This window comes from Oncorhynchus mykiss, chromosome 11, assembly GCF_013265735.2.
Source record: "Oncorhynchus mykiss isolate Arlee chromosome 11, USDA_OmykA_1.1, whole genome shotgun sequence".
Lineage (NCBI taxonomy): Eukaryota > Metazoa > Chordata > Actinopteri > Salmoniformes > Salmonidae > Oncorhynchus > Oncorhynchus mykiss.
Window position 1 is genome coordinate 15,497,403 of NC_048575.1, and position 24,474 is coordinate 15,521,876.

At 46.7% G+C, this 24,474-nt stretch overlaps 1 protein-coding gene across 2 annotated transcripts; it reads left to right on the forward strand.

The window, feature by feature from the left end:
* Positions 1-58: 58 nt before the first annotated feature.
* On the forward strand, positions 59-20,759 carry lnx2a (ligand of numb-protein X 2a). 2 transcript variants are annotated; one of them, XM_021620284.2, is made up of 12 exons: positions 59-211; positions 3,895-4,088; positions 4,344-4,726; positions 13,606-13,850; positions 13,921-14,058; positions 14,180-14,379; positions 14,477-14,881; positions 14,965-15,165; positions 16,990-17,167; positions 17,450-17,699; positions 18,822-18,980; positions 19,635-20,759. In XM_021620284.2, exons 2-12 carry the CDS (start codon positions 4,068-4,070, stop codon positions 19,768-19,770), a joined length of 2,316 nt encoding a protein of 771 aa, XP_021475959.1. In that variant the 5' UTR covers positions 59-211; positions 3,895-4,067; the 3' UTR covers positions 19,771-20,759. The 2 variants fall into 2 exon arrangements, with proteins under 2 accessions (XP_021475959.1, XP_021475958.1); XM_021620283.2 differs by having other exon boundaries at positions 60-221.
* Positions 20,760-24,474: the final 3,715 nt, after the last annotated feature.

A 24,474-nucleotide genomic window follows, 5' to 3' on the forward strand; every position in this document is an offset into this window, starting at 1 on the left:
ATTTTGGGATTGACAGCACGAGACCCTGCCCCCTTCTCCTTGACTGACTGCTGGAGAAGAGCCGTGGGCGGGTTCTTCACGGCGAAAGTCACAGGGGCGTTTTATGTGCGGCTGCTACGGCTCTGCTTGTTGCGGTGAATGTGTGATTGAGTTCGGTTAATTGTCCCCTCTCGGGGCCGGAGTTCTCGGCACCAAGGAGAAGCCGGAATAGGTAATATAATGTATGTATTCTGATCGCAGATCTTCACTGTCACGATGTCTAGAACATATATATAAAGCAGGTTCTATATCTATGGTCTAGTAATAGTCTATGTAGCTTTCAATTGAAGTCGCTATTGTCCATCCATTATGTATCCATCTCAGCGCTATTCGAAGGAAGGGAGGGGGGAATCTGACAATCAGACAGACACTCCGGCTGGTTCACTCACCAGCCTAAATGGAGAAGGGTATTGCTGTCGCCGAACCAATTATATGATCTATCTGAATCTGAGTGTCGTCTTTCAGGGCAGTGCATAAACTGGGTAGCCAAATAATGCAATTTGAATAGATAGCCTTTGTTTGGTATATGCCGTTTTTTTCTCCCCTTCAATAAGCCATTATGTTATTCAGCCTTCAACAACATATATTCTAGGCTAGGCTATATTGAAACGAAACATGAAATGAAACATTTCATATTCAGGTTTGTTTTTTGCGAAGGTTGATAAAATGATTGTGCTATTGAAATTCATGTTAGGCGTAATGCATCTTTGGGATTGTGGTTTTATTAGTCTACTGACTACCTTAATTAACGTGATCAACTGTTCCTGAGGGCAAGGAGATATCACATTTTCCTCTTGTCTGACATGCAAGATTGTTGTAGACTATATGTTATAGTCCTGGTTTACCCCTTTATTTGGGTTGGCAATAGGACAGACGTCATCTTCTTATTGCGTTAGTTATCGGGTGTTGTGCATTAGTCGCTGTAGGCCTTGTCTACTGCTGGTATCAATAGAAGGAGCAGAGAACAGCAAGCCTATGGATGAAATAACAATACAATAGCATAGTGGCCTTGAGGCGCCGGGTAACACAACAAAGACAATAACACACGCTGTTGCAATCCAGCTATTTTGAAAGTAAGATAAGATTTAAGTGCTCTTGTAACTGCTGTATTATCCTGGCAGAAGGTTAAAAACAGAGAGAGAGAGAGAGTGAGGGAGAGAGAGGGAAAGAGAGATCGAACTTATAGACTGCATTAGTCTTGCATGTCAAACTTATACACAGCAGTGGTTAGAAGACACTGCACACACCCACAAACTCATACCCCAAAAGCATACACTGTGTGTGTACATGCGTGTGTGAGTTAAAATGATGTCAGAGCTTGGTTATGGAAACAGAGGAGCCTTCTGTCTACATGAATAATGCATCTCCAGCTGCACACACTCACAGACAGACAGAAGCAGGTTACATAGACAGGTTACATTGAGGCATGTAGTCATGGAAACAACAGTCATAAAGACAGGCAGAAACAGCAGTGGCACGGTCAGAAGGACAGGAACCATTGAGAATATAGCCAGCAGCAGATAGAAGTGTACAGAAATAGAAAGGACACATGGAGGAGAGAACACTCCATCTCTATCTACACAGCTCTGAATGTCAAGCTCTACTGAACATGCTCCGTAGCCATGGAGACAGGAGCAGACCCTCGCACAGACAGACAGAGGCTGCATCTTAACAGTCTAAAGTGGCTTCCTCTCCACGTCATCTGCTTTGGTCTGAAATCACAGGATTGGTGAAAGCAATATGGTGGACGACTATTTAGCATTTGCTATGACCTCTTCAGTTCTTTTAGATTCATGCAGATGGAGGCAAGGAGATGAGAATAGAGGCTGGTAGTCAGGTGTCATTAGCTTGGCTCTGTTTCATGCTTAAATACGCTCCCTTGTGTCGATTTGTGTCCATGAGCTCCTCAGGGACGGGGCTAGAGTACTGTAGTAGGGGAAGTGAGTCTAAATGGCTTTGAACGTGTAACACAGGGGAAATGACTGGTACACAATGCATTAGTTTTGAGGATGGCTCAGCATTGGGGATTTGTATGAGTGGTCGGCTGTGTTTCAGAGCTGCAAGGAGTTTTCGTTAGCTCTCTCACGCTGCAGAACTGGCCAGAGTGCATCACACACACACACGTTTGTTTTACTATCCTTGTGGGGTCCAAACAATTGATTCCCATTCAAAATCCTATTTTCCGTAACCACTAACGCTAGCCCTTAACCTCATCCTTAACCTAACCATAACCCTTAACTGTAACCCTAAACCTGACCCTAAGCCTAAAATAGCCTTATTCCTTGTGGGGACCGGCCAAATGTCCCCACTTGACCAAATATTTGTTTTACTGTCCTTGTGAGGACTTCAGGTCCCCACAAGGATAGTAAAACCAAAAACACATCACACACTACATGCACACCACATCACACACCACATCACACCACATGCACACCACATGCACACCACATCACACCACATGCACACCACATCACACCACATGCACACCACATGCACACCACATCACACCACATGCACACCACATCACACCACATCACACACCACATCACACCACATGCACACCACATCACACCACATGCACACCACATCACACCACATGCACACCACATCACACCACATCACACCACATGCACACCACATCACACCACATGCACACCACATCACACCACATGCACACCACATCACACCACATCACACCACATGCACACCACATCACACCACATGCACACCACATCACACACCACATCACACACCACATACACACCACATGCACACCACATCACACACCACATCACACACCACATGCACACCACATCACACACCATCACACACCACATGCACACCACATGCACACCACATCACACACCACATCACACCACATGCACACCACACACCACATCACACCACATGCACACCACATGCACACCACATCACACACCACATCACACACCACATGCACACCACATGCACACCACATCACACACCACATCACACCACATGCACACCACACACCACATCACACCACATGCACACCACATCACATACACACCACATCACACACCACATGCACACCACATCACACACCACATGCACACCACATCACACACCATCACACACCACATGCACACCACATCACACACCACATACACACCACATGCACAGTGATCAGTTGACAGTCTTCCACTCATTTTCTTGTCCCTATCTCACAGCTCTCTCTCTCTTTCTGTCTTCGTCTCCCATTTTCATTCTTTCTCTACTCCTTTGTTTTTCTGTTTTACCCTTTCTCTCTGTCAACCTTTTCCTTCTCTTTCCATCTCTCTCTTCTCTCCTGTTCTTTCTCCCCTCCCTCCCCTCTCCCTTTCATATTCTCTCGTTATCTCTTTTTCTCACTCTTCTCTCTCTCTCTATCCCACTTTCTCTTCATCATTCTAGCCCTCTCCCTCTATCTCTCTCCTTCCTCTCAACCATACCCATTTCCTCTCTGCCTCAATCCCAGATAATTCCTTCTGTCTCAATCCCAGATAATTCCTTCTGTCTCAATCCCAGATAATTCCTTCTGTCTCAATCCCAGATAAATCCCTCTCTGAGAGACTGTAATATTGCAGCAGGCGAGAGCGAGAGAGATTACACTGAGCAGGCGCAGTGCTACAGTACATCATCTCTGCACACAGCTCACACACACACACACTACACACACACGTTCATATTAACATGCACACGTCACATATACACGCATACGATGCAAATATTTACGAAGTTATACAGTAGTACACATGTATGCTTGAGTACACACACACACACACACACACACACTTTAATTTCCCAGCTTTTTAACCTCTGCTCTCTGACCTACAGGGTGATGTCTGATTGGCCACTGGGGGGCGGCTGTCCTCTCTGTCACCAGCTCACCCTCTGAGGCTTATGGGATAGGACGCCCCCCACCCAACCCCTTTGTAACCTCCCGACCTGTAACCCCAGTGACGATTGTGCCGAAGGCCGTGCCTGGCAATTAGAGCCCTGGTCCTGACATGGGCAGCCCCGGCTGTGAGGTGGGTTTTGATTTAGCAGTTTGTACCCTCCCAGCTGTGTGTATGAATTGTGTAATGCTGATCCTCTGATCTGCTATTAACCATTCCGATCCGCTAATTACCTTGTATACACAAATAAAATACAAGTTGGTAATTACACCGTAATAACATATAGATTACTTGGTTGTTTCTTTGGGATTCATTCAAACAAGCTTTTCTGTTCAACTATCATTGTCCTCCAACATCTCCCATATAAATCTCTTCTCCTTTATCCAGGTGAGTCCGGCAGGGCCTGTGGAGCCCGTGCTGGAGGCCTTGTGTCCAGAGTGTGGTCAGATCCACCGGGCCTGGGAGAACCACCTCTATAACTACCGCCTGGAGGTGGACGATGACCTGGTGTGTCACATCTGTCTGCAGCCCCTGGTCCAGCCCCTGGACACACCCTGCGGACACACCTTCTGTGCCCTCTGCCTCCGCAGCTTCCTCCAGGAACGGGACTTCTGCCCGCTGGACCGGGAGCGGCTACATCTGCAGGTGTGTAGGCGGAGCAGCATCCTGGTACACAAGCTGCTTGACAAGCTGTCTGTGTCCTGTCCCCTGGCCCTGGCCTGCAGCCTCAGCATGCCCCGCTGTGACCTGGAGGCTCACCTCAAACACAGGTAGAGTGGAGTCACACACACACACACACACAAACACAGCGGTAGAGTGGAGTCACACACACACAGAGGGAGAGTGGAGTCACACACACACAGCGGTAGAGTGGAGTCACACACACACACAAACAGCGGTAGAGTGGAGTCACGCACGCGCACACACACCTCACAATGTGAGTGGATATGTGACGGTTGGGAGCTCAGCAGGCTAGTGGTCACTGTGAGGAAACTGTACATCAACTATATCTGAAATGAGAGAGATCTGTAGTGTAAAGTACTAATTTCGGTTGTAGGATCTGATCTCTAAGCTGGGATGTCTTGATGCTGACATTTGTAGTGTTAAAAACAGTAAATAGGACAGACATTGCAGTTACTATGTAGAGATGATTCGACAGTTGAAGTCAGAAGTTTACATACACTTAGGTCGGAGTCATTAAAATAAGTTTTTCAACCACTCACAAATTTCTTGTTAACAAACTATAGTTTTGGGAAGTCGGTTAGGACATCTACTTTGTGCATGACACAAGTCATTTTTCCCAAAATTATTTACAGACAGATTATTTTACTTATAATGAACTGTATCACAATTCCAGTGGGTCAGAAGTTTACATACACTATTATGCTGAGCAGACCGGACACGTCGCGAGCATCGCAAAATAAATGTAGAAATCCATGTTATTCAATTATTGCGCCAACAAGCGTCTGCAATGCCAATAGCTAAAATAGAAGTCCTTTCTATTTCTGACGCAGATCGCGCTGCAAGTCATGCCTCTCCCATCTCCTCATTGGTTTATAGAAGCAGGTACCCACGTGCCATCTCCTCATTGGTTATACCCACATGGGTGATTGAAAAACGAAATGTTTTGCCTGTTGTCGTGGTAAAAGTGTAGATGCCAATCACCATTTAAGTTCAAAGATGAAAAAGCCTGGAAGGAGGAGAGTTGACTAGAAACGATTTGGTTGGCTGTTTTATGTGTCGATTAATGGTCGGAGTAGAGGACCTTGTGCATTTCAGGTAAAATAACAACTCAATGTTTATAACCCAGGACAAATTAGCTAGCAACAGCAAGCTAGCTAAATAGGACAAATTAACTAGCAAGTGCAAGCTAACTAGCTAAATTGCCATACATGTTTAATATATGTCCCCAAATTAATGTAATTGGTTCAGAGTTTGTTTTGATATTTTAACCTGTGTGTCGTGATTGCGTTTGGTGTGGGGGGACAAAATAAATGTATGTACGATGGCGTGCAGCCGGTTTGGGTTCTGTGTAAGTTGACAGTGCCTTTGAACAGCTTGGAAAATTCCAGAAAATTATGTCATGGCTTTAGAAGCTTCTGATAGGCTAATTGACATAATTTGAGTCAATTGGAGGTGTACCTGTGGATGTATTTCAAGGCCTACCTTCAAACTCAGTGCCTCTTTGCTTGACATCATGGGAAAATCAAAAGAAATCAGCCAAGACCTCAGAAAAAAAATTGTAGACCTCCACAAGTCTGTTTCATCCTGTTTCATCCTTGGGAGCAATATATATATTCTATGGGACCACACAGCCGTCATACTGCTCAGGAAGGAGGCGTGTTCTGTCTCCTAGAGATAAACATACTTTTGTGCGAAAAGTGCATATCAATCCCAGAACAGCAGCAAAATACCTTGTGAAGATGCTGGAGGAAACAGGTACAAAAGTATCTATATCCACAGTAAAAACGATTCCTATGTCGACCTAACCTGAAAGGTCCTGAAAGGTCGCTCAGCAAGGAAGAAGCCACTGCTCCAAAACCGCCATTAAAAAAGCCAGACTACGTTTTGCAACTGCACATGGGGACAAAGATCGTACTTTTTGGAGAAATGTCCTCTGGTCTGATGAAACAAAATAGATCTGTTTGGCCATAATGACCATCGTTATGTTTGGAGGAAAAGGGGGGAGTCTTGAAAGCCAAAGAACACCATCCCAACCGTGAAGCACGGAGGTGGCAGCATTATGTTGTGGGGCTGCTTTGCTGCAGGAGGGACGGTGCACTTCACAAAATAGATTGCATCATGAGGGAGGATAATTCTGTGGATATATTGAAGCAACATCTCAAGACATCAAGTTAAAGCTTGGTTGCAAATGGGTCTTCCAAATGGACAATGACCCAAAGAATACTTCCAAAGTTGTGGCAAAATGGTTTGAGGACAACAAAGTCAAGGTATTGGAGTGGCCATCACAAAGCCCTGACCTCAATCCTATAGAAAATTTGTGGGCAGAACTGAAAAAGTGTGTGCGAGCAAGGAGGTCTACGAACCTGACTCAGTTGCACCAGCTCTGTGTAACGGCTGTTGGAAGAAGTGGACCAAAGCGCAGCGTGGTAAGTGTTCATGATTTATTGATAGAACTGAATAACAACAAAGAGAACGAACGAAACAGTTCTGTCTGGTGCAGACACAAAAAAACAACTACCCACAAAACACAGGTGGGAAAAGGCTACCTAAGTATGATTCTCAATCAGAGACAACGATAGACAGCTGCCTCTGATTGAGAACCACACCCGGCCAAACACACAGAAATAGAAAACATAGAACACAAAACATAGAATGCCCACCCGAACTCACGCCCTGACCAAACCAAAATAGAGACATAAAAAGGATCTCTAAGGTCAGGGTGTGACACTGTGTCAGGAGGAATGGGCCAAAATTCACCCAACATTTTGTGGGAAGCTTGTGGAAGGCTACCTGAAACATTTGAGCCAAGTTAAACAATTTAAAGGCAATGCCATCAAATACTAATTGAGTGTATGTAAACTTCTGACCCACTGGGAATGTGCTGAAAGAAATATTTTTTTTCTCCTATTATTCTGACATTTCACATGGTGATCCTAACTGACCTAAGACAGGGAATTGTTACTAGGATTAAATGTCAGGAATTGTGAAAAACTGAGTTTAAATGTATTTGGCTAAGGTGTATGTAAACTTCAGACTTCAACTGTATCTGAAGCTTATTGCTTGGTTTCTATAGCTAGCCTGAGTGCTAGCCTTCTATCTTCAGCCAACTTGTTTGTTGTCCTGACTTCTGCTGAATTTGTATTTGTAAAGGATCCTGGGGTCCTTCTTTATAATTTAAAAAACATTACAATACTTTCAGAACAAATTTCACAACACACTGTGTGCCCTCGGGCGCCTACTCCACTACCACATATCTACAACACAAAATACATGAGTACGTGTGTGTATAGTGCGTATGTTATCATGTGTCTGCATGCATGTGTCTGTACCTATGTTTGTGTTGCTTCACAGTCCCCGCTGTTCCATAAGGTGTATTTTTATCTGTTTTTTAATTCTGATTCTACTGTTTGCATTAGTTACTTGATGTGGAATAGAGTTCCATGTAGTCATTGATCTATGTAGTACTGTGCGCCTCCCATTGTCTGTTCTGGACTTGGGGACTGTGAAGAGACCTCTGGTGGAATGTCTTGTGGGGTATGCAGGTATGTCTGAGCTGTGTGCTAGTCATTTAAACAGACAGCTCGGTGCTTTCAACATGTCAACATGTCACGTCTCACAAATACAAGTAGTGATGAAGTCAATCTCTCCTCCACTTTGAGCCATGAGAGATTGACATGCATATTATGAATGTTATCTCTCTGTCCAAGGGCCAGCCGTGCTGCCCTATTCTGAGTCAATTGCAATTCCTAAGTCCCTCTTTGTGGCACCTGACCACACGACTGAACAGTAGTCCCGGTGCGACAAAACTAGAACCTGTAGGACCTGCCTTGTTGACAGTGTCGTTCAGAAGGTAGAGCAGCGCTTTATTATGGACCGACATCTCCCCATCTTATCTTCTGTCACATCAACAATGTTTTGACCATGACTGTTTACATTTCAGGGTTACTCCAAGACGTTTAGTCACCTCAACGTGATCAATTCCCACATGATTCATTACAAGATTTAGTTGAGGTTTGGGGTTTAGGGTATGATTTGTCCAAAATACAATACTTTTAGTTTTTTTTTTTATATTTAGGACTAACGTATTCCTTGCCTGCCACCCATTCTGAAACTAACTGCAACTCTTTGTTAAGTGTTGCAGTCATTTCAGTCGCTGTAGTAGCTGACGTGTACAGTGTTGAGTCATCCTAATACATGGACACACTGGCTTTACTCAAAGGATTTGACATGACAACAACAGAAGATTTGGATAAAGCTGGAACATACTTCTTACTGAGCTACTCCTGAGCTGTGTGAGGTTGTGGGCTGATTCTGGACTAGACCCTAAGAATGCCAACGAAGAACTGAGAATATTTATTTTGCTGAATTCCACAGTGTGTAGCTGTCCCTAGAGAAACTACTCTCCATTGCTGTGTTGATGCGTGGTCATTAAGGTTATAGCTGCTAAGCGGACGGTGGAAAAACGACCCAATTGTCCTACTTAAGTAAAAGTATAGATACTGTACCTTATTAGAAAATTAAGTGAAAGTCACCCAGTAAAATAGTGCTTGAGTAAAAGTCTAAAAGTATTTGGTTTTAAATATACTTAAGTATCAAAAGTAAAAGTATAAATCATTTAAAATTCCTTATATTAAGCAAACCAGATGGCACAATGTTCGCATTTTTTACATTTGCGTATAGCCAGGGGCACACTCCAACACTCAGACTTAATTTACTAACAAAACATTTCTGTTTAATGAGTTTGCCAGATCAGAGGCAGTAAAGATGACCAGGGATGTTCTATTGATAATTGTGTGAATTATATCATTGTCCTATCCTGCTAAACATTCTAAATGTAATGAGTACTTTTGGAGTAAAAAGTACATTATTTTCTTAAGGAATGTAGTGAAGTAAAAGTAAAAGTTGCCAAAAATATAAATGGTAAAGTAAAGTACAGATACCCCCAAAAGCTACTTAAGTAGTACTTTAAAGTATTATTTACTTTACACCAGTATACACAGAACACCCCTGCTCTACTCTACCCTGCACTGCTCTACCCTGCACTGCTTTACCCTGCACTGCTTTACCCTGCACTGCTCTACCCTGCACTGCTTTACCCTGCACTGCCCTACCCTGCACTGCTCTACCCTGCACTGCTTTACCCTGCACTGCTATACCCTGCACTGCTCTACCCTGCACTGCTCTACCCTGCACTGCTCTACCCTGCACTGCTTTACCCTGCACTGCTCTACCCTGCACTGCTTTACCCTGCACTGCTATACCCTGCACTGCTCTACCCTGCACTGCTCTACCCTGCACTGCTCTACCCTGCACTGCTTTACCCTGCACTGCTCTACCCTGCACTGCTTTACCCTGCACTGCCCTACCCTGCTCTACCCTGCACTGCTCTACCCTGCACTGCTCTACCCTGCACTGCTTTACCCTGCACTGCTTTACCCTGCACTGCTCTACCCTGCACTGCTTTACCCTGCACTGCTCTACCCTGCACTGCTCTACCCTGCACTGCTTTACCCTGCACTGCTTTACCCTGCACTGCTCTACCCTGCACTGCTTTACCCTGCACTGCCCTACCCTGCACTGCTCTACCCTGCACTGCTTTACCCTGCACTGCTATACCCTGCACTGCTCTACCCTGCACTGCTCTACCCTGCACTGCTCTACCCTGCACTGCTTTACCCTGCACTGCTTTACCCTGCACTGCTATACCCTGCACTGCTCTACCCTGCACTGCTCTACCCTGCACTGCTCTACCCTGCACTGCTTTACCCTGCACTGCTCTACCCTGCACTGCTTTACCCTGCACTGCCCTACCCTGCTCTACCCTGCTATACCCTGCACTGCTCTACCCTGCTATACCCTGCACTGCTCTACCCTGCACTGCTTTACCCTGCAATGCTCTACCCTGCACTGCTCTACCCTGCACTGCTCTACCCTGCACTGCTCTACCCTGCACTGCTCTACCCTGCTATACCCTGCACTGCTCTACCCTGCACTGCTTTACCCTGCACTGCTTTACCCTGCACTGCCCTACCCTGCTCTACCCTGCTATACCCTGCACTGCTCTACCCTGCACTGCTCTACCCTGCACTGCTCTACCCTGCACTGCCCTACCCTGCACTGCTTTACCCTGCACTGCCCTACCCTGCTCTACCCTGCTATACCCTGCACTGCTCTACCCTGCACTGCTTTACCCTGCACTGCTTTACCCTGCACTGCTTTACCCTGCACTGCTTTACCCTGCACTGCTTTACCCTGCACTGCTCTACCCTGCACTGCTCTACCCTGCACTGCTTTACCCTGCACTGCTCTACCCTGCACTGCTTTACCCTGCACTGCTCTACCCTGCTCTACCCTGCACTGCTTTACCCTGCACTGCTCTACCCTGCACTGCTCTACCCTGCACTGCTCTACCCTGCACTGCTTTACCCTGCACTGCTCTACCCTGCACTGCTCTACCCTGCACTGCTTTACCCTGCACTGCTTTACCCTGCACTGCTCTACCCTGCACTGCTATACCCTGCACTGCTCTACCCTGCATTGCTCTACCCTGCACTGCTTTACCCTGCACTGCTTTACCCTGCACTGCTTTACCCTGCACTGCTCTACCCTGCACTGCTTTACCCTGCACTGCTTTACCCTGCACTGCTTTACCCTGCACTGCTCTACCCTGCACTGCTCTACCCTGCACTGCTTTACCCTGCACTGCTCTACCCTGCACTGCTTTACCCTGCACTGCTCTACCCTGCACTGCTTTACCCTGCACTGCTTTACCCTGCACTGCTCTACCCTGCACTGCTTTACCCTGCACTGCTCTACCCTGCACTGCTTTACCCTGCACTGCTTTACCCTGCACTGCTTTACCCTGCACTGCTTTACCCTGCACTGCTCTACCCTGCACTGCTATACCCTGCACTGCTCTACCCTGCACTGCCATGCACTGCTTTACCCTGCACTGCCCTACCCTACTCTACCCTGCTATACCCTGCACTGCTCTACCCTGCACTGCTTTACCCTGCACTGCCCTACCCTGCACTGCTTTACCCTGCACGGCTTTACCCTGCACTGCTTTACCCTGCACTGCTTTACCCTGCACTGCTCTACCCTGCACTGCTCTACCCTGCACTGCTTTACCCTGCACTGCCCTACCCTGCACTGCTTTACCCTGCACTGCCCTACCCTGCACTGCTTTACCCTGCACTGCCCTACCCTGCACTGCTTTACCCTGCACTGCTCGACCCTGCACTGCTTTACCCTGCACTGCCCTACCCTGCACTGCCCTGCACTGCTCTACCCTGCACTGCTCTACCCTGCACTGCTCTACCCTGCACTGCTCTACCCTGCACTGCTCTACCCTGCACTGCTCTACCCTGCACTGCTCTACCCTGCGCTGCTTTACCCTGCACTGCTTTACCCTGCACTGCTTTACCCTGCACTGCTCTACCCTGCACTGCTTTACCCTGCACTGCTCTACCCTGCACTGCCCTACCCTACTCTGCGCTGTCCTACCTTGCTCTGCTCTCTGCCCTACCCTGCCCTGCTCTGTCCAGCCTATGGCCCAGTGTCCACTAAAGCACAATTCTAATCATTTTAAAGTGCATCCTCTCTTACTTCCTTCCTCCCTCAAAATCATCACTGATCTGTCAAGGTTGGATTGGTGAAACCAATGAGATGAAAACCTTTGCCAACAACGTCAACTTGGTCAACAAACATTGCCATTCATGTTAATCAGTGATTGCCTCAATGACGGAATGGAGGAAGGAAGGATACCTTTTAAAGTTTTTAAACAAAGTGTAAGATGCTAGGTCTGAAAAATACAGGTTAAGACAACCTAATATTTCCATGTGGCAGCGTTAGAAAATAAACTAAATCATTGGACCAGCGCCATTGTTAATTCTACAGGAGGAGCATCCAACACGTGACCAGCAGTCTGGAAATCAAATAATACAGTGGTTGAAGATCATTAGAAAAACGTTTAAATTAATGACAGTAAAACAGTTATGCTATCATTCACTTCCAGACTGACAAGATGGTGTGAACAGACATGGTTGCCCTGTTCGTATCTCCTAGACAATGTTTCTTGTTGGGTATCACTGCACTGCTGGAGCTATGAACATAAGCATTTCACTAAACCCGGGATAACATCTGTAAAATACGTATATGAGACCAATCCAATTTTATTTGATTTGATTTTTGCCCACGGCACTGAACATTTCTGCATGGAATTATTACATTGCCTTTGGTACCTTCACTAAATACCCACTATACCTTCTCCTCACTAGGTATCCACTACACCTTCTCCTCAGCATATGGACAAGTATACAACATTGCTTCCCACTGGGCAACCAGTTGAAGAGGCGTGTTTTATGTCTCACTCCAAGGAGTCCCTAGATCTTTCTGAGGTGTCTGTGCATGACTGGGCATTCTTTTCTCTGTTCATAAAGCATCTATAGATTAAGGCCCAGGTCCATGTGGGTCATTCCCTATGCCCCAACCCTAAGACAGTAATGAAGCTAAGGATGGGATGAGATCATGAGAGACAGAGTTGGGTGTCTGTCAGCTTGGACATTTAATATTGTGTCACTAAAGCCGCCTTAAAGTCAAAGATTAGAACAGAAGACTGCCAGGGCACTTGGAACGTCCTTGAACTGAGTGGAATGTTCTGGAACTTGTATGATGATCTGATCCTTGATCCTTTAGGACTAGCTGTGGTTCTTCCTGCACAGATTAAATCATAGGATGGACTGGTCAATGCCAGTGGTGGAAAAAGTACCCAATTATCATACATAAGTAAAAGTAAAGATACCTTAATAGAAAATGACTCAAGTAAAACTCACCCAGTAAAATTCTACTCGAGTATTCATCCTAATGTGTTTGTTTTTAAGCATTAAATGACCTGGTACGATAGTACATTGACCAGTTTTTGCCCAAAGTCGACCACCACATCCCTCTCTCTCTCTGTGTCCAGGTGTCCGGGGACGCAGTGTCAGCAGACCAGTTTAGAGGGACCACCATGTGATCCCGGGGAGGAGGGAGCCATGGTGACCAGCCCCTTCAAGTCCCCACGCTTCCTCCAGATGGAGACAGACCTGCAGGAGGAGAGCTCCTCCTTGCCTCCTGGTGTCACCTCCACCGCCGGAAGCAGCATCCCCATGTGGACCGACGAGCCTGGATTGGACAACCCCGCCTTCGAGGAGAGCAATGAGGAGGACAGTGAGTAACAACTGTGTGTGTGTGTGTGTGTGTGTGTGTGTGTGTGTGTAACCTCTCTCTCTGTGTGTAGGTGTGGTAGGGTTGGAGTGTGTGGTGCCCAGGGTAAAGCGACCCCTCAGTAACCCGTGCATCCACCTCCTCCGCACCGCCAGCTCTGCCTCCTCTGGGTGGGACAGCCCAGAGTCACCGCCCCTCTCTGCAGAAGAGGGTATGACATCACTTCCTCCATCTGACTTCCTGTCTCTAACCTTCCAATGTAATCATGTTGATTCTAAACATTCATGAATATAAGAGATTGATGTGCTTCCATGTCCCTGTGTATCTCCCAGGTAGTGTGAAGCTGCCGTCCCTTCCAGAGGGTGAGATCACCACCATCGAGGTCCACCGCTCTAACCCCTATGTTGAACTGGGCATCAGCATCGTCGGGGGCAACGAAACGCCTCTCATCAACGTGGTGATCCAGGAAGTGTACCGTGATGGGGTCATTGCTCGAGATGGCAGGCTTCTGGCCGGGGACCAGATACTACAGGTGAGGACCATGGATCCATCCTCACCTTTTCTCCTCTAATATTCCTCCAAAGCCAAGCTCCCTCCTCCTATGTCTCTCTCTTTCTCCCCCTCTGCAGGTCAACAGTGTAGACATCAGCAATGTGGGCCATACCTTTGCTCGCTCCACGTTGGCACGCCCCTGTGCCACACTGCAGCTCACTGTCCTAAGGGAGCGCCGCTGTGTCTCTCGCCCACCTCCCTCCACCACCCCCTCGGTGCCCCACGCCCCCTGTTCCACCCCAGAGGGTACTCCGTCCAGCCCTGCCAGCCTGAGGATCACCCTGCAGAAGCGGGACTCGTCAGAGCAGCTGGGCATCAAGCTGGTGCGAAGGACTGATGAGGAGGGGGTGTTTGTGTTAGATCTGCTAGACGGTGGCCTGGCTGCCAAGGACGGGAGGCTGTGTAGTAACGACCGCGTGCTGGCGGTCAACGAACAGGACCTACGCCACGGCACGCCTGAACAGGCTGCTCAGATCATACAGGTAAGACTGCTAAGGGATTAACAGTGTTTCTGACCATCCTCTTGTGGATGGCTAACCCAACTCTCTTTTCCTGTCAACTAAAGGCCAGCGGCGAAAGAGTCTATCTGCTGATTGGCCGTCCCAGCAAGCCTACCCTTCCCCCTCCATCAAGCTCCACCTCCAGCAGAGATCTGTACTGCCATGACCACTTCCTCCCCAACCACCACCACCATCACCACAGCTTCTCCCCCAACCCCAGCACCGTGCCCACCTGCGCCCACCTGGCCCGCTCCAGCACCCACAGAGTGAGTACACACCTGAGGGAGTGTGTGTGTCTGACTGTGTTTGTTCATATGTATCTGTTTATGCTGGAGGCCTCCCAATGTGTATTATACACTGTAGGACCTCTGTGTGTGTGTGTGTGTGTGTGTGTGTGTGTGTGTGTGTGTGTGTGTGTGTAGTTGAAGTCGGAAGTTTACATACACCTTAGCCAAATACATTTAGATTCAGTTTTTCACAATTCCTGACATTTAATCCTAGTAACAATTCCCTGTCTTAGGTCAGTTCGGATCACCACTTTATTTTAAGAATGTGAAATGTCAGAATAATAGTAGAGAGAGTTATTTATTTCAGCTTTAAATTATTTCATCATATTCCCAGTGGGTCAGAAGTTTACATACACTGAATTAGTATTTGGTAGCATTGCCTTTAAATTGTTTAACTTGGGTCAAACTTTTCAGGTAGCCTTCCACAAGCTTCCCACAATAAATTGGGTGAATTTTGGCCCATTCCTCCTGACAGGGCTGGTGTAACTGAGTCAGGTTTGTAGGCCTCCTTGCTCAAACATACTTTTTCAGTTCTGCCCACAAATTTTATTTAGGATTGAGGTCAGGGCTTTGTGATGGCCACTCCAGTACCTTGACTTTGTTGTCCTTAAGCAATTTTGCCACAATACTTTGGAAGTATGCTTGGGGTCATTGTCCATTTGGAAGACCCATTTGCAACCAAGCTTTAACTTTCTAACTGATGTCTTGAGATGTTGCTTCAATATATCCACATAATTATCCTCCCTCATGATGCCATCTATTTTGTGAAGTGCACCGTCCCTCCTGCAGCAAAGCAGCCCCACAACATAATGCTGCCACCCCCGTGCTTCACGGTTGGGATGGTGTTCTTTGGCTTTCAAGACTCCCCCCTTTTCCTCCAAACATAACGATGGTCATTATGGCCAAACAGTTCTATTTTTGTTTCATCAGAGCAGAGGACATTTCTCCAAAAAGTACGATCTTTGTCCCCATGTGCAGTTGCAAACTGTAGTCTGGCTTTTTTTATGGAGGTTTTGGAGCAGTGGCTTCTTCCTTGCTGAGTGGCCTTTCAGGTTATGTCGATGTAGGACTCGTTTTACTGTGGATATAGATACTTTGGTACCTGTTTCCTCCAGAATCTTCACAAGATCCTTTGCTGATGTTCTGGGATTGATTTGCACTTTTCGCACCAAAGTATGTTCATCTCTAGGAGACAGAATGCGTCTCCTTCCTGAGCGGTATGACGGCTGTGTTGTCCCATGGTGTTTATACTTTTGTACTATTGTTTGTACAGATGAACGTGGTACCTTTAGGCATTTGGAAATTGCTCCTAAGGATGATCCAGACTTGTGGAGGTCTACAATTATTTTTCTGAAGTCTTGGCTGATTTCTTTTCATTTTCCCATGATGTTAAGCAAAGAGGCACTGAGTTTGAAGGTAGGTCTTGAAATACATCCACAGGTACACCTCCAACTGACTCAAATGATGTCAATTAGCCTATCAGAAGCTTCTAAAGCATTGACATAATTTTCTGGAATTTTCCAAGCTGTTTAAAGGCACAGTCAACTTAGTGTATGTAAACTTCTGACCCACTGGAATTGTGATACAGTGAATTATAAGTGAAATAGTCTGGTCTGTAAACAACTGTTGGAAAAATGACTTGTGTCATGTACAAAGTAGATGTCCTAACCAACTTGCCAAAACTATAGTTTGTTAAGAAGTTATTTGTGGAGTGGTTGAAAAACGAGTATTAATGACTCCAACCTAAGTGAATGTAAACTTCCGACTTCAACTGTATTTATATGTGTGTGTGTGTGTGTGTAGGACCTGGCCCAGTGTGTGACCTGTAAGGAGAAACACATCACTGTGAAGAAGGAGACTCATGAGTCTCTGGGTATGACCGTGGCCGGGGGGCGGGGCAGCAAGAGTGGCGAGCTGCCCATCTTTGTGACCAGCGTCCAACCACATGGCTGCCTGTCACGGGTTGGACGAATCAAACAAGGTGAGCTGTGGGCTACATCACAGCCTGTTAGATTGTCGAGGCCAAGTTCCTATTTGGTTTGGCTCATTATCTGCCTCAGCTACATTCTCAGGGGTCAGTGTTCGAATGTTCTCTCTCAGGACTCTTTGTCCTTAAGTAACAATGTATTTCTCTATGTCCCTCTCGCTCCTTCTATCTCTCCCTCTTTCTCTCTGTCTCTGTACTCTTTCGGTTCTTCACTCTGTCTCACCAACTTCTGTTTTCCTCTCTCTCTCATTCTCTCTGTCCCCTCCTCTCCTGCAGGTGACATCCTCCTGAGTATCAACGACCAGGACCTGACCTACCTGAGCCACAGCGAGGCGGTTGGCACCTTGAAGGCCAGTGCGGCGTCACCCTCCGTCCAGCTGAGGGCGCTGGAGGTCAGCATGGTGGAGGAGCCGGACCAGGACATGAGCCCCGAGGACCAGCTGCTGCCCACACACCACCACACACACGACTCAGACTTCGACTCCTCCTGGTCCCCTTCCTGGGTCCTGTGGCTCGGCCTGCCCAGGTAAACAGGAGATATAGAAGACATGTTGGGTTGGACTCACCTGGGGGGGTTGGGATGTTGGGAGTTTGTGTGTGAAAATATTGCTTTGATTTATTTAGTGTTTTCATATTAGTGTAGGTGAAGCAGAGGAGACAAGGAAAGGAAGCAAGTTGACTAGTGCGATCCACCCCATGATTCACCTGAAGTAATCTGCGGAGAATGTGTTGATCTTGATTCGAGTGTGTTCTGTGTTGGGATGTAAATGTCACACAGATCATGTATTATGTGTGTGTGTGTTGATGTGTGTGTGTTGACGTGTGTGTTGACATGTGTGTGTGTTGACATGTGTGTGTGTTGTCCTGAACGGCGCTGTAAAACTCAACAGCTGTTGATTATCAACTGAGGGGCATGTGGTGACATCCCCAGTGTCTCTCCCCCATTCATCCTTCTGAGACTGGTACAGAGAGGACAGCCTCAAACTCACTCCTCCCTTTATCTATCGCTCTCTCCTTTTGTTCTGCTCTGTCTCTCTTTCTCTCCTCCCTCTCTGAATCTCCCTTCCGCCAACTCTCTTTTCCTCCCCACCTCGGTCTTTCTCCTTTCACCCTTTCTCTTGCCCTACTTTCCTCTCTCTCTAAACCTGGCCCCTCCCTCTCTCTCTAAACCTGGCCCCTCCCTCTCTCTCTAAACCTGGCCCCTCCCTCTCTCTCTAAACCTGGCCCCCCTCTCTCTCTAAACCTGGCCCCTCCCCCTCTCTCTTAACCTGGCCCCTCCCTCTCTCTCTAAACCTGGCCCCTCCCTCTCTCTCTAAACCTGGCCCCCCTCTCTCTCTAAACCTGGCCCCTCCCCCTCTCTCTTAACCTGGCCCCTCCCTCTCTCTCTTAACCTGGCACCTCCCTCACTCTCTTAACCTGGCCCCTCCCTCTCTCTCTAAACCTGGCCCCTCCCTCTCTCTCTAAACCTGGCCCCTCCCTCTCTCTCTTAACCTGGCCCCTCCCTCTCTCTCTAAACCTGGCCCCTCCCTCTCCCTCTAAGCCTGGCCCCTCCCTCTCCCTCTAAACCTGGCTCCTCCCTCTCCATCTCCCCCTTCTTCTGTCTCCCTCACTAAAACACTGACTCATTCTTTCCATCCATTTATCTCAGCTTCCTTCACAGTAGCCATGAGATTGTTCTGCGTAGAAGTCACCCTGGGAGCTGGGGCTTCAGCATCGTTGGGGGATACGAGGAAAACCACAGCAACCAGGCATTCTTCATCAAGACCATTGTCCTTGGAACGCCTGCATACTATGATGGCCGCCTCAAGTAAGCCATCATTCATGTTGTTGGCTTGTGAGCATAGAGACACATTTCCATTATTTGTAAGTTAATAGGCAATAAAGTATACACACACACACAGAGTATATAAAACATTAAGGGCACCTGCTCTTTCCATGACAGACTTACCAGGTGAATGCTATGATCCCCTATTGTCACTTGTTAAATCCACTTCAATCAGTGTAGATGAAGGGGATGAGACAGGTTAAATAAGGATTTTTAAACCTTGAGACAATTGAGACATTGAATGGCACACATACACAATCCAAGGGTGAACGGGAAAGACAATTTAAGTGCCTTTGAATGGGGTATGGTAGTAGGTGCTAGGCACACCTGTTTGTATCAAGAGTTGCAAAGCTGCTGGGTTTTTCAGGCTCAACAGTTGCCCGTGTGTATCAAGAATGGTCCACCATCCAAAGGACATCTCACCAACTTGACACAACTGTGGAAAACATGGGCCAGCATCCCTGTGAAACGCTTGACATCTTGTAGAGTCCATTCCCCTGATGAATTGAGGCTGTTCTGAGGGTAAAGGGTGGGGTGCAACTCAATATTAGGAAGGCGTTCTTAATGTTGGGTATAGTCAGTGTATATGGTCCATCCATATTGATGTTCCCCTCTGTGTCCCCTTCTGTACCCTAGGTGTGGGGACATGATAGTGGCGGTTAACGGGCTGTCTACAGCTGGTATGAGCCACTCAGCCCTGGTACCCATGCTGAAGGAGCAGCGTAGCAGAGTGGCTCTCACCGTGGTCTCCTGGCCTGGCAGCTTGGCATAGAACCGGGTCAAACTGCACTGGACAGCGTCATGCCATGCTGATATTACTCTAGACTCTATCTAACCAGGACCAAATCATGCTAGACTGCATCGAAACCAAGCTATGGTGCCAAATCATGCCATACTGAAATTGCTCTGGATCTAACCTACTGTAACCTGGGACAAATCACATGGACTTCATCAAACCAGGCTGGACTGTGCCAGCCCCACACCACACTGCACTCACACATACTGATGTGTTCATACAGATGTAGGATCTTAATTTGATCACCCAGATCCAGAACTATCCTGCAATGCAGGACATTTCAAACTTGTAGTGTATGAGGTTTAAAAAGGTCCACATTCAAATTCCAGACTTAATTTTTCTTTACGAAAAATGTATCAAAACGCTACAAAAATGTCCATTCTTTATAATCAACATTTCCTGATGTAGCAAACTGGCTGAAATGAAGAAGCTATATCTGTATGGTCATGTTACCGGTCTTCACTCCCACACAGAGAGAGTGGGACTGTACGTTAGAGGACAGTATATCATCTCTGTTTCTCTTCACTGGACTCCATTAGTAGATCCCAGGGGCATATTCACGTGGCCGTAACGTTACAGAACCTTTCAGATAGAAATTCCCTGCATAGAACAGGATTCTCTGCCATGTAGAATAATGAAATAGATCAGCTTTAGGCCATGTATTTCTGTCATTATAAAATGCTTCTAGGGTTATGTTCAGGAGGAGAAATAATTTTGAAACAAGTTCAGGTAACACCCCTTTCCAAAAAATATAAAAAACATTCACCCAGTCGCTCCTACTGAATACAACCCAACTGAATAAACCCAGGCCTTACCAAATACCTGCCACGCCCTGGAGGCCCGACCCGCCCCCCTGGACACAGCCTTAGGCCTCATCACCGTGACGACCCAGCCGTCAGCTTGCTGGGGTTTTATACGTGTGTGAATGTGTGTTCTGCGGTTTAATAAAGACTTCCCACAGAGCGCATATGAGTCAGTTCTCTTACCTAGAAGTCCATCCACTGTGCTTGTGTGTGTCTGCCACCTCTGCCTGGCCCCACACCTTCATAGTGAAAGAGGAAAACATGTCTTTGGCACGCTAGTTTACTGGAGTCAGTTCAGCACCTGGATGCATTTATATTTTAGCAGACACAACTTACAGGAGCAATTTGGGTTAAGAGCCTTGCTCAGGGTTTCAAACCAGCAACCTTTCGGTTACTGGCCCAACACTCTTAACCACTAGGCTCCCTGCCGTGTCAGTCAGTTCCGTTGGTGTCTTGTGAGCACTGAGAAGAGCATGCGAGAGTTGATATATTAGGAGCACACAGACCTCTTGGCTATTTTAAGTGCCATTTCTTCAACAAGATCACCCCTCCCCTGGATGAAAGGAACAGACTTTAGAACACGATATGAAAGTGCCATTATTGGAGGCACTTAGTAAATGCCCCTCAACCGAATATTATTGCTAAACATGTTGCATTACACAACCATTAACGTCAGACACAAATCCAGACCTGCAGTAATGAGGATTTATTTGATACATAACTGAAAGAGTCGGCTTCTGAAAACAAATTGAACAAAAAGACTTCACAGCGTAAAGTATAGGTTCCTCTTCCACAGGTTTCAGAACACCCCCGTGGTTCTGATGGACCAGTCCATATCAGGGCATGGGTGTTACATGGTGTAGGAGCTAGTGTTACGGAGTTGGGCAGCCAGTCTGCTGGTCTCAGACCGTGTGGACAGTCCCGGACTCCAACTGAGTCTGATGGGACATCTTAAGACTGTTGTCTTTATTTGCTCTGATCTTAACTTTTTTTTTTACACATAATGTTTCTGCCATCATTTCCCATGACTGAAAAGAGCTTCTGGACATCAGAACAGCTATCACTAACCACCCCTTTGAAGTAGAAGTCCTCGTCCAAATAGAGGCGGTGATCCCAGACCAGGCCCTAATCCCCAACACTCATAGAAGGGGAATACTGCCCTAGAGGCCGATGTGAGAGCACCCTGGTAAGACTATGTCGGTGAATTCATTTTAAAAATCACCTCTACCCTCTTACCTAATGTGCAATCGCTGGAAAATAAACTGGATGAGCTCCGTTTGAGACTATCCTATCAACGGGACATTAAGAATGAATATACTATGGTTCTCAGCGTCATGGCTGAACAAGGACACGAATAATAGAAATGTAGCAGGGTTTTTCTATGCATCAGCAGGACAGAACGGCAGAGTCCGGTGAGATCAAGGGTGGTGGTGTGTTTAACGGCTGGTGCGCAATCTCTAATATTAAGGAAGTCTCAAGATTCTGCCCACTTGAGTTAGAATACCTCAAACTGTCCCATTTACCACCACAAACCAACGCTGGCACTAAGACGGCACTCAACGAGTTGCATAGGGCCACAAGCAAACAAGAAAATGCTAATCTAGGAAGCTCTCCTAGTTGCCGGTGATTTTGATGCAGGGAAACTCAAATCTGTTTTACCTCATTTCTACCAGCAGTTCAGCTGTGTGACTAAAGGGATAACAACTCTAGAGTACCTTGATTCCACACAGAGATGCATACAAAGCTCTCCCCCGCCCTCCATTTGGAAAATCAGACCATAATTCTATCCTCCCGATTCCTGCTTACAAGCAAAAACTTAAAGGTTGTACCAGTGACGCGTTCAATAGGGAAGTGGTCCGATGAAGCGGATGCTAAGGTACAGGACTGATTTTCCCATGCCTTCCCTCCTCTCCTCTCCTGAGCCCAGACTGGAATATGTTCCGGGATTCATCCAACGGCATTGGGGAGTACACCACATCAGTCATCAGATTCATCAATAAGGGAATCGACAACGCTGTCCCAACAGTGACCATATGGGTACAGTGTCTTCAGAAAGTGTTCCTACCCCTTGACTTACAGCCTGAATTCCAAATGATTTAAATAGATCCCATGTCCATCTACACACAATGACAAAGTGAACACATTTTAATGATTTAAATAGATCCCATTTCCATCTACACACAATGACAAAGTGAACACATATTTAGACAATTCAGCAAATATATTGAAAATGAAATACAGACATCTAATTTACTTAAGTATTCACACCTGAGTCAATACTTTGTAGAACCACCTTTGGCAGCAATTACAGCTGTGAGTCCTTCTGGGTAAATATTTTTTTATTTTAATTTTACCCCCTTTCTCCCCAATTTCGTGGTATCCAATTGTTAGTAGCTACTATCTTGTCTCATCGCTACAACTCCCGTACGGGCTCGGGAGAGACGAAGGTTGAAAGTCATGCGTCCTCCGATACACAACCCAACCAAGCCGCACTGCTTCTTAACACAGCGCCATCCAACCCGGAAGCCAGCCACACCAATGTGTCAGAGGAAACACCGTGCACCTGGCAACCTTAGTTAGCACGCACTGCGCCCAGCCCGCCACAGGAGTCGCTGGTGCGCGATGAGACAAGGATATCCCTACCGGCCAAACCCTCCCTAACCCAGACAACGCTAGGCCAATGCTAGGCCAATTGTGCATCGCCCCATGGACCTCCCGTTTCTGGGTAAATCTAAGAGCTTTCCACACCTTTTCCAATTGGTTGTTGATCATTGCTAGACAACCATTTTCAGGTCTAACCCTTGCCACTCCTCAAGTAAACACTAACTTGGCCACTCAGGAACAGTCACTGTGTCCTTGGGTAAGGAACGCCAGTAGATTCAGCTTTGGGTTTTTAGGTTATTGTCCTGCTGAAAGGTGAATTCATATCCCTGTGTTTGGTGGAAAGCAGGCTGAACCAGGTTTTCCTCTAGGATTTTTCCTGTGCTGAGCTCCATTTTTTAAAATTATATCCTGAAAACTCTCCAGTCCTTAACCACTACACACATACCCAGAACATGTTGCAGCCACCACTATGTTTAAAAATATAGAGAGTGGTACTCTGTAATTTGTTGTACTTGCCCCAAACATTACTTGGGACAAAAAGTTGCAAATTCTCTTACAGCCCCAAAAGTTACACCTATGAGAAAGGGTCAGAGCTCAGGCAGATGTGGTAGAGCCTAAATACCCTCGTAGAGGCCCGTGTGTGTGTCATCTTCACTGAAAGGGCAGCAGATGTGCGTGTTCAATCTTGTGCAGCAGGACCCATGTTTGTCATTTTCCGATATGTCCGTCACTTTTCCTTCACCCACTCAAAACCGGTAGAGTCGAAGTGTCACAGTGAGTTAGGTTACTACTCAAGTCCATTCAGTAACATTTCTGGTTCAAACACATTCAGAACTAAACCCTAGCCTCGGAGCCAACCTGCTGCTTTGCTTTAGCCAACTGGTTGTCTTGACAAATGGCTCGGAAAGGCAACAATGTAGTATTGTAGAAAGATCAGCCATCCAGCCTCAAACAAACCAGTCATTGACAGTGAAGTGAACCATTGCCCTTTAGGATAGTGAAGCTTCACACTCACATGTATGGCTTCTCTCCACTGTGGCTCAGCCCATGTCTGGTGACCCGGTAGCGGATCCAGAAGCTCATCACAGTTTAAGTGAGAAGGGTTTCTATGGAAGAGAAACATCAACATCATGGATTCCTCTCTGTAACAAACACATAATACCCATGTGTTTCTGACCCCCAGACACATTAACATTCATCTATTAGTAAAAAAACAACATAGGATGTCCAGTCTTTGATCTAACAGAAATTAGAATTTCAAGCCCAAGGAGCT